We start from the raw sequence: 10,136 nt of genomic DNA, 5'->3' as shown, positions 1-10,136 counted from the left end.
TGGGCCCCGTCACATAACATCCGCGTCTGCACGAGCGGGCTGCCAAAGGCTTGGTGGTCGCGTCGACCTCAGCGAGCAGACGACCAGACAGCTGTGGAGAGGAGGACTACGCAACGGCGCCAACTGCGTCTCGCGCACGCCACAGACGCACGCATGGTTCTCCCTTGCAGCTTCTTCGGAGATCAACTGACTTTGCAGTTCGCCGCACAACGCATTGTGATCCCAGAGAAACGTAAACGATGAAAGGCGCGTTGGTTGGCAGTAGCCAGCTGAAGTTTATGACGCGCGACAGGCTGTTCGTAGACTCTGACGTGGAAATCGTCACTTTTAGCTATCCCGGAGCTACAGCGGCCCGTCTGAGAGAAAAAATCCATCGACTGCACCTAGCAGTAGACTGGATCGTCATGTATATCGGTGGCAACGATATCCAGGATGGGAAGAGTGCCGCAGCTGTTTTGCGGGAAGTCTCAGTAAGTACAGATTGCAACGATTTCAATCTCTGTGCTGCTAAAACCCATTTCCTCTGACACGCCAGGGAAGATTCATTTCCATGAATGGTCTTCTTTCACAGGATACCGTTGAGGTGGCGAAAGGCTACGCGGAGCATATATTCCTGTATAAGCTGATGCCACAGACAAGGCGGCCTGAACTTTCTGGCACAATTCAGGGATATAACGCGATGCTGCGCACGATTCCAGCTGTCCGTGCCGGTGACGCTACGGTGTTGAGCATTGACGTGAGTAGTCGCTTCTCGAACGCTAACTCTGGAACTTCCTGGTGGTCATGGCAGGTATTTTATAATGCTCGTTAATTTTGGAAAAACAGTGCGACAAAAAGTAACTGGGGCTACCTTTGTGGTGCTTGAATTACAAACAGTTGATGGTCTTGATGCGGTACCTGTTTGTAATTCAAGTATCACAAAGCTAGTTTCCAGTTGCTTTTTATCGCGCAATTTTTCCGAAAATAAAATGCGTACGAAGTACTGGCACATGCCTACCAGGAATTCCGGTTTATTTGTATTGCTGTCTTTGTGAAGTGCTGTTTGCAAAAACATTCCGTATATATGTTCAAATATCTTTTCCAGCACAAGGTCTTTACCAGGAACAAGGAGGTGAAAGAGGGGATGCTTTCACGGGATGGCTATCACATTTCGACGGGACGGGGGTTATCGTGCCTAGCAGGCATCCTCCGCACAGCCCTCGTGAAACGCTACGGACCATGGCTGAAAGCACCGGGTCCGCGTCGTGGCATCGTACTCAAGCCAATGGAGTCGTGTGAAGAGTGTCGTGCTAAGGGACACCCCACGAGTGCATGCAGGCCTGTGCGCTCACCGTGGTGAACGCTCACCATTTTAGCCGCCATGTCATGACGACACAGAACGATGTTACCACTGTTACCTGCTGTATTATAACAACCACGTCATCTGATCCCCAATCCTATGCTCACTTCTGTCAGCAGCAGCAACGTAGTCAAAGCTTTTTCTAACCTGTTCCTCCTGCCATCGCATACTTTGTCCCATGATTAGTGTACAAATGGCCCACATCATACACAAGACCTGCCCGATAAAATTTTGTAAACAACTATCATCATTCCGATGGAAATTTTGTAATGGCTTCATGCCGTCTGCCAGCTTCCGGCTGGGCTGTCTGCTCGTTACCCTAGGCACCCTGAGACCAGTAGTTTCCTTAGAAGTTGGTCCAGGGCACATATGCCCCCCTCCCCGTGATATTTCCTGGAGCAGAAACTCTAAACACAGCGAGGTGGTGCATGATAATGCGTGTGAAATTTGAAATTGAAAGACTACTGCATTGCTTGCCACTATGAGTGCGAGTCACTGATGCCCACTGTAGCCTGAATGAGATGGCTGGGTATTTTCCTACGGGTGCAACTCGTGCAATATATTTTGGTTAATAAAATATATTATGCTTCATAGCAAGCTTTTCAAGAGAAAAAATGTATTTCTCCTCAAATTCGTATTGTGGTCCGTACAGATGTGTTTGCAGTGTTCCCCCGGTCTCAAGTTTTTCTTCAGATGAAATCTGGTCAAGGTGACCAATAGCCATTGTTAGTAACCACTGGTTCACAGATTACTGCAAGCAGAAAATCCTAGACAGCCAGCACCCGAAAGATTAAAAAGAAATCAGTAGCACGTGTTCACTATTGGTAGATTGGAGATATTTTATTGAAGAACGCAGCATGTATACATCGTCACGTTTTCTGCATTACTTATGCGTATCAGCTCATGCTTGTAGCCTCAGAATGTTCATTCGTGGATACAGTATCCAACAGCACATTTCATCATTGGCGATGTGGCATACACACATAATGAAGTACCATACAGTCCGCTGCATGTAGGCGCACTTTGACATGAAGGTCTCGCACATACGGCATCAACATATAGCATCCTGGTGGACAGAGCCAGGTTCATAATATGGGAATAGTAAAAACTTGGAACGTGTTACTCAGCAACGAGTTTCCTTTTTGAGCAATGAAGTAGCAACTGATAGTTGCTTTTGCCATGCTTGTCAGTTGGCAGCTAAAGCCTCAGAGTGTGTGTTTATGGAAAAAAAATGTCCAACAGGGCACCATTCATCATTGGCCACATAATGCTGAACCAGGTACAACACTGGCAAGGGCAGGTGCTTCATAATCAGGGAGAGAGTAGGAAATTTTCAAATGACAGGTAAAGACAGTAACACTTAGGAAGTTTGACCTTTGGGCGTCTGGCCATCATATTTGCAGTAGTACTGGATACCTGAATCTGAAAATACAATTTTCATATGTTGAAATGACACCCAAGTAAAGGCAAGATGGCAAGAGGACGTAACGCAGAGCGACATGTTGGGATGTTGCTCGTGCTCAACAATGCGGGGAACTGGCGACAGTTGGGAGACAGCTCTGCACAATGATACTTACCGACCTTGTCAAAATATCAAAATGGATTCATACTCAGGATGTCGACATCTGAACAGGCTGGTGGAGCTTCAAAAGTGCTAGGAATACCATTCATGTTTCTTTCCACAATTTTCATACACTCAAGCAAAGGTAGAATACCGTGATGGCCTCACACATATAGCATCAACGTGTGGACGTGTTTCAACCATGCCTGGGAAGAACGACGGTTTGGGGACAGCTTTGCTATATCTTCATAAACTCAAGCCAAGGCAGAATACCATGATGGCCTCACACATGTAGCATCAACGTGTGGACGTGTTTCAACCATGCCTGGGAAGAACGACGGTTTGGGGACAGCTTTGCTATATCTTCATACACTCAAGCCAAGGCAGAATACCATGATGGCCTCACACATATAGCATCAACGTGTGGACGTGTTTCAACCATGCCTGGGAAGAACGACGGTTTGGGGACAGCTTTGCTATATCTTCATACACTCAAGCCAAGGTAGAATACCATGATGGCCTCACACATATAGCATCAACGTGTGGACGTGTTTCAACAATGCCGGGGAAGACGGTTCTACGGTTGGGAGATTGTGCACCATTCTCATACTTAGATCCTCACGTGCTGATGGCTGGATTCAGATTTCACACTCTTACGCCATGTTTAAAATATGACAAGCATCGCACGACTAGTCTGTGGATTTATACATAGAAATATATTAATATAAATATTTAGGAAAATTGAAAAATATGCACAGATATGCACAGTAAAAATGGAAAAAGGTAACTTAAATATGAAACACAAACGTGAAGATATGCAGCCTGAGCCAAAGTCGAAGACATGTATATGGAAAAACATTCAGTAAATTATGAAGCAAAATGGATGAATATGCATTAAAACACTTGGCAAAGGTGGAGCCGCACAAACTAAATGACACGTAAATCCACAGTCTAGCCATAATTACAGAACAGCGGCAGGTGAGTTATCTTTACCAGTCTTCCGTCTCTTTCTGGATGAATCGCCCTGATTGGAAGTTGTTTTGGCGGCATCACAGAGCGAGGCAACCTGATGGTCACTCTTCTTGTTATCTCTGAGCTGCAGCCCACGGGACTGACGAGGGTCAACCAACTCCGGTAGAAGGCTATGCGAGTAGAACAGTTGAAGGTGGCCAATCATTTTGCTCCAGAAGCCATCATTTCTCTCGATCTTCTGGACAAAAATTTCCTCGCCAGAATATACCACAAAAAGACAAAACTGACGTCGAGTGATGTGGAGCTGTCCCTGCACCTGATAGTGGTAGTCATGGTTTTCCTTCAACGAAATATTACCAGAGTTATCAATAGTGCAAAAGGTGATTTTTTTTGCCCGCACTCCCTCCACAGGGGTAAGGGGCCGAGCCGAATAAGGGCACTTCACTTCCACGACAGTGTCATCACCGACAAGCCCATCAGGTGTTGCAGCAAGGTATGCAAACTCCTGATCAACAACAAGGCCGCATGGTGAAACAGTCACCCCTAACTCATCCTGCAGCTTAGCAATTGCAATGGGCTCAGTGTCGCGACCATATCGGAGAGCCTCAGTGTCAAAATGACCATAGAGCAAGGAACGAACAGTACTTGCACTGCTCGTTGCATCTCGCATCTTGCATACCTTGCCAAAATTAGAAGCGGTGAGTCGCTTTCGCCTCTCCTGCATCCACAAAGTTCTCCCTTCTTGACCTCGAGTATCAGCCTCGAGCTGCTCTGCATCTGGTTGGGAGAGCACAAGGGAATCCTTGTACGCCGCAGCAGCTTCAACATAGTCATCGTGGTTCATGTCTGGAGCATCCACTATGGAACCATAGTGGTTGTCGCTGGAAGCACGCTTGCAAGGCGCACCTTCAAGTGAACGCTTACAGCGAGCAGCCCCAGAACTCCGATGCCTTATGCAAGCAGCACGAACAGCTGCTTTACGCTTCAGCATAATTTTTGCATACTTCCCAGGGCTGGTGTTGTACACTGCCTTATGTAGAGCACGATGGTACTGCTTAGAGTTGAAAGACACGACAGCTCCTGAAGCCCGCATTCCGAATGATCCCCTCTGGGAAAAGTTTATTCTTTTACCGCCAGAAAACTTTGCAACGAGAGAATTGAAATGTTCTGCAGCATTATTGTTAACGTCAAGGATCAAGCTGCTACCATTGTTTGCCAAACGACTCATCGCTACAAGGATTTCATTGAAAAGTCCGCATTTCCTGAGCTCTGGGACGTGATTGACTTCCCCTTCTTTTGGACCACTGCAAAAGTAACCCGCACATTTTGCGTGGTCGCCGAACACATGGAGTGGCCCATTACGGATATCAGCCACCAGGTTCCGAATCTGATCTTGTTTGCTGAACTCGGCCTGCTCTTTGCGATAGTGAATAGCCCTAGCAACTCCAACTCTTAGTCGAACAGCATTATCCAGAAGTAGCTTCTTCAACGATGGGGGAATGGGGGTTGTTCTCTTTGCCAAAGCAACATCTCGAAGACGACTTACATAGTTTCGAAGAAGGTGGTTGCGACATTCTACCTTCTGAACTACCTGATGCTGGTACGGTGCAGCTTCAAGAATTGACTTGTATGTGCTCGAATCACCGTCAGCGATCAACTGCAAGTACTTTACCCCGTGCAACTCAATGCTGCGCCTGAAGCCTTCAACGACGATATCCTTCTCCATACTGGTAGAGCTGCTGTCCCAGTTCTTGAAGCACAGATGCTTTTTTGGGCTCGACCCTGCCTTGGAACTTGCGCACAGTGTACAAAATTTGTTCCGGACGCCTAGGAACAGTACTTTCTTTGTGCGGTACCCAACAATTACAGCCTGCAAAAACGAAAAAATGTCAGGATTGTATTCCACAAAACTCTACCCCCAATGACAATGTTTCGAGGAATTATGCATTTGTACGCGTATCATACGAATTAATGCCACAGGATGTATACCACTCTAGAAAGTGTGTTTACCAAAAGACAGCAGTGCCACTAATAGCACCAGAGGGGTCAACTTTTTCCTCCAAATAAATGCTCATAGTGTTCTTTCCACAAATGGTGGGCACAGACTTCCTGTATATCCCGTCTGCCAAGCGGTGTGCAAGATAAATCCTCCTTTTTCGGGCACCTTTATTAAGTGTAGATAAAAATTTTTACTTACCAAGCCAGAAAGAGCGTCGTACTTGTTCTTGTATGAACGTTTGCACCAAGCACCATCGGCAACGACCGTAATTATAGGAAAACCGTCAGCATCGACGTCCCCAGCCTCCCTAGCTAACCGAGCTTCCTCAATGCCTGCTTTTCTTATTTCTTCCCAAGCTGTTTCGTCGATTCCTTTAGCAACAATATCCTGATACTTACTGTACGTGCTACCAGCCATGCCGGGTATGTCCAGAGCACCTAGGAGCTCGCGAAGGCCTGAGAAACCAGAACCTATAGACACGATACCGTTCACTGCTGAGGAATTGACGTCCATGCGTTGTTGAACAAGTTGATCAACTGGTGCCTCTGTTGTGACTACATCTTTCCTCAGACACATCCTGCACTTCAAACTGAAAGAGCTACACAGACCTCGCCGATGTTCTGATACAATTTCCATGTCAGCCAGGCCGCAACCAAACGGACTATGTACCGACAAACTTTGCAAAGACGAGAAGAAGTGATCAATCTCCACTATACGCCGACCATTCACACTGCTTGTGCGCTGACTCTGTGTCTGGTGAACATTGCCAGTATCGAAAGATGAAGATCGACTGGGTGTAACAGCGGCAGTGATTGGAACGGGACTTGCTCTGGAACCGGCAAGCTCGTCACAACCTGAACTGCAGGGGACTACATTATCTACCTCAGCTGAATCAGCAAATGACGAATTTGAAGGACGAATTTCGCTTGTGCTCGAAGCGAAACAAGCATTCCGACCGGCATCAGTTACAGTTTGAGGAACAACACTACCACCAAAGGTTGAGCCTACAAGGGTATCTGCGCGATGTGGAGTCGTCGAAGTGCAACGATCACTGGGAACAGCACGGCTGGAGCATCCTGCATTACCAAAATCTCTCAAATCCGCAGGCTCCGTCACATGCCTGCCTCTACCACGTAAATTCGCAAAGTCCTTCTTCTTACGTTTCCGTTGTCCGTAGACGTGACTTCGAGCCATAATGGGTAAATACTATGAACACGCAGAAAACACACAAGGACAGAGAGCAAATGAACAGGACAAGAAAGTGAAAAAAACGCGTAACTTAGCCACGAATTGGTCACTTCAGGACGAACCGCCGAAACCACGGACGCCGATCAGCTGCTGCGCAATACGCGGATGGTTACGAGCGGACTACGTTCGGGCGCTGCGAGCGGACGGCGCCACCTTCCGGAATCAGTGGTAAACGCCTTGGATGCATGCCTGTACTCACTTTTAATTCTTTTTCGGAAAAACAGAATGCTAAAAACACACAAAAAACGCGTCATTTGAATCCTGAAACATGTCCCCGGTTAACCTCAGAAGCGGATTGTTTTTATTTGCTTTCATTTATTTATTTGGATTTTTTGAAGCTGTAGCGACAAAATTCATTTCTTTTTCTTTTTAAAAAAAAATTACAACGCTAGAGCGATATTTCAGTTCCCAGAGTTAAGATGTCTTGACGTCACCTTTCCGATGAAAGTTTCCGCATTCCGATCTGTCTCGTAGTTCAGCCACAAAACCTATGCAAAGTTCACATAGAAAACAGAGGGGTTCCCACCTTCAGGGGTCCGTAAAAAAAAATTACAACGCTAGAGCGATATTTCAGTTCCCAGAGTTAAGAGATCTTGACGTCACCTTTCCAATGAAGGTTTCCGCAATACGATCTGTCTCGTAGTTCAGCCACAAAACCTATGCAAAGTTCACATAGAAAACAGGGGGTGGTATGTCCTCTTAAGGCGGACGCCTGCGCTCCTTGTTTGCACGCTCCCAGAGAGGGATGGCATCACCGCCGCGAAATTGTTTTATTCGTTTTTTTTCCTCGGCGCCGGCGGCGGAGCATCTCGCTTGTGCGCGCGTCGCTGATCGCAGTGGCTTTCGAGGAAATTCTCTGCAGTGTCTCGTGCGGCGGTCTTTTGAAACCTTCGCTCGGAGGCAACGTGGCAACAGGTGTTTTCCTGGGTCGAAATCGGTCATATATACAGGGTGTCCCAGAAAACGTGTCATTGAATTATAATAAAAAAAACTACACCACCTAGAGTCATGCAGTCAATGGTATTTGTTCTTACTGGGTTTTTGCGACCTCCTCATGCGAATGTCGTGTAACGCAAGTTTAATTATGTAATTTTTTGCGAGCTTAAGTCGGAAATTTGCCTAGTAAATGTCACTTTTTTACCCCACCAATGTGAAGAGCGTGTCTAATTTAGTCAAATTAATGATAATTGACAGGGATATTCAGGAGCTATCCCATCGGAAAAAATAGCCGAACATCATGCTCTACGGATGTCGCACAGAATAGCGCACGATGAATTTTTCAGCGCAATCTTTGTCAGTCCGACGAAAGGAGGTTGGAAACCCAGCCCTCCCCGACATCGCAGAAAGAGATAAAACAGGCACGGCTTATCACGTCCGACTTTCGCTGGGATAATGCTTTCCCTCCCCCAATCTTAGGAACTGTTACTTTTTCTACTATCACTCTGTGGGCTGGCTTCGGAACCTCCTTTCGTCGCACTGAGAGCGATTGCGCTCAAAAAGTCATCGCGCGCTATGGTCCGGTGCTCCGAAAAGCATGATATTCGGCTATTTTTTCCGATGGGATAGCTCGTGAATATCACTGTGAATTATCATGAATTTGAGTGAATTCGGCACGCTCTTCATATTGGTGGGATAAAAAAGTGACCTTTACTTGGCAAATTTCCGAGTTCAGTTCGCAAATATTTACATAATTAAACTTGGAGTACATGACATTCACATTAGGAGGTGGCAAAACACCAATAAGGTCAAATGCTGTTGACCGCATGATTCTAGGTGGCGTAGCTTTTTTATTATAATTCAACGACACGTTCTGGGACACCCTGTATGTATACGGGTTGTTCACACAACTGCTTTTCTCAATTCCATATGTTTCAATGGGATCCGTGGTTGCGTCTGTGAGACGCACGGACGAGAAACTCTCCTGACGCCGCTATTGCACCGAAACTTTTCTCGTTTCACTGGCGCCTTTTCGTTTTCCGCAATATGCAATCCAAATTGGCGGACTTCGTTTGCGTCGGCCATCACGTTGTGCGTGCGTCCAGTGTGTTACATCAACGCTGGGCTCGTAACTCAAGTTTCTAGTCTGGGCATCACATTCCATCATGATCATTACAGATCTCATAACTCCCTGTGAGCCATGGGGTTCTGCTTCCAACACAACCCGCAGAAACCACCTGGTAGAAACGTTCCGCTGTGCCTGATCCCTCGCAACGAGCACTACCTCGCATACCGTATCAATAAGCGATGAAATCATATCGTTTATGTTGAAGTTAGAAAAAAAATATATTAAAGGGCTACGCAAAGAAGCTTCTCATCGTACACCCCTGGTGAAGAAAACATGATACGCATGAAAAAAATATTCAGTATACATATGCGCAAATACGTAAAAGGTGATAATAGTCGTTTGTACGTACTAAGCGTGTACAACTATTTGAGTTTGTATACAGACACGAATTGAAACGAGCTTCAAGAAGAAAGTTCCGTTCAGATGCACTTAAATTTTGCAAGTAGAACCATTCATTTCATTTCCAATAACGGGTTTTTTTTGGGGGGAGGGGGAGCAAATGTCTGGGACCCGCTCTGAAAGGTCTAAATCTCTCCGTAGGGGTCAAGACGAACCTGTAGTCAGCCCATTTTGTCCCTTTCATGCTACATGCCGCCATGTGCTACTCGCGCGCCCAATGCATACTTTATCAACCTCTTCGTTGTGACGCAGATGGGTAGAAATCCAGCGAACCGGTAGAGATGTAAGAAGGGAGTTGCCTCAGGACAGAAGCCGCCGATATTTCGAACAGAGACTGTTCTTCTTCTGGGCACCGTCCTCATCATTGGAATGGTATTTAAAGGGTTAGGTGTGACGTGTTTAAAGGTTCATGCGAATTGTAGGTAGGGTTGCCACCAGGCCGGTATTATACCTGCACGGCCGGTTATTTGCTCGCTCTGCCGGTTGCCGGTAGGGAGGTGATACCGGCAGCCTTTTGCCGGTATTTGTGACTCAAGACCTTTCATATGGGCTT

The 10,136-nt window shown here is 46.5% G+C and overlaps 1 protein-coding gene across 1 annotated transcript; it reads right to left on the bottom strand.

Annotated features, from left to right (window-relative positions):
- Positions 1-2,158: 2,158 nt before the first annotated feature.
- On the bottom strand, positions 2,159-6,977 carry LOC135378357 (uncharacterized). Its single transcript, XM_064611370.1, has 2 exons — positions 6,070-6,977; positions 2,159-5,742 (listed from the first exon to the last, which is right to left on the bottom strand). Exons 1-2 carry the CDS (start codon positions 6,505-6,507, stop codon positions 3,862-3,864), a joined length of 2,319 nt encoding a protein of 772 aa, XP_064467440.1. The 5' UTR covers positions 6,508-6,977; the 3' UTR covers positions 2,159-3,861.
- Positions 6,978-10,136: the final 3,159 nt, after the last annotated feature.

This window comes from Ornithodoros turicata, chromosome 1, assembly GCF_037126465.1.
Source record: "Ornithodoros turicata isolate Travis chromosome 1, ASM3712646v1, whole genome shotgun sequence".
Taxonomy (NCBI): Eukaryota; Metazoa; Arthropoda; class Arachnida; order Ixodida; family Argasidae; genus Ornithodoros; species Ornithodoros turicata.
This window is presented reverse-complemented; position numbering and strand designations above follow the sequence as displayed.

What these genes read in the sequence shown, in the direction of transcription:
- LOC135378357 (XM_064611370.1), bottom strand. Translation starts at nt 6,507, where the DNA reads ATGGAAATTGTATCAGAACATCGGCGAGGTCTGTGTAGCTCTTTCAGT. An exon ending in ACGACGCTCTTTCTGGCTTG is followed by an intron (nt 5,743 to 6,069) that starts GTAAGTAAAAAT and finishes TCGTTTTTGCAG; the next exon opens with GCTGTAATTGTTGGGTACCG.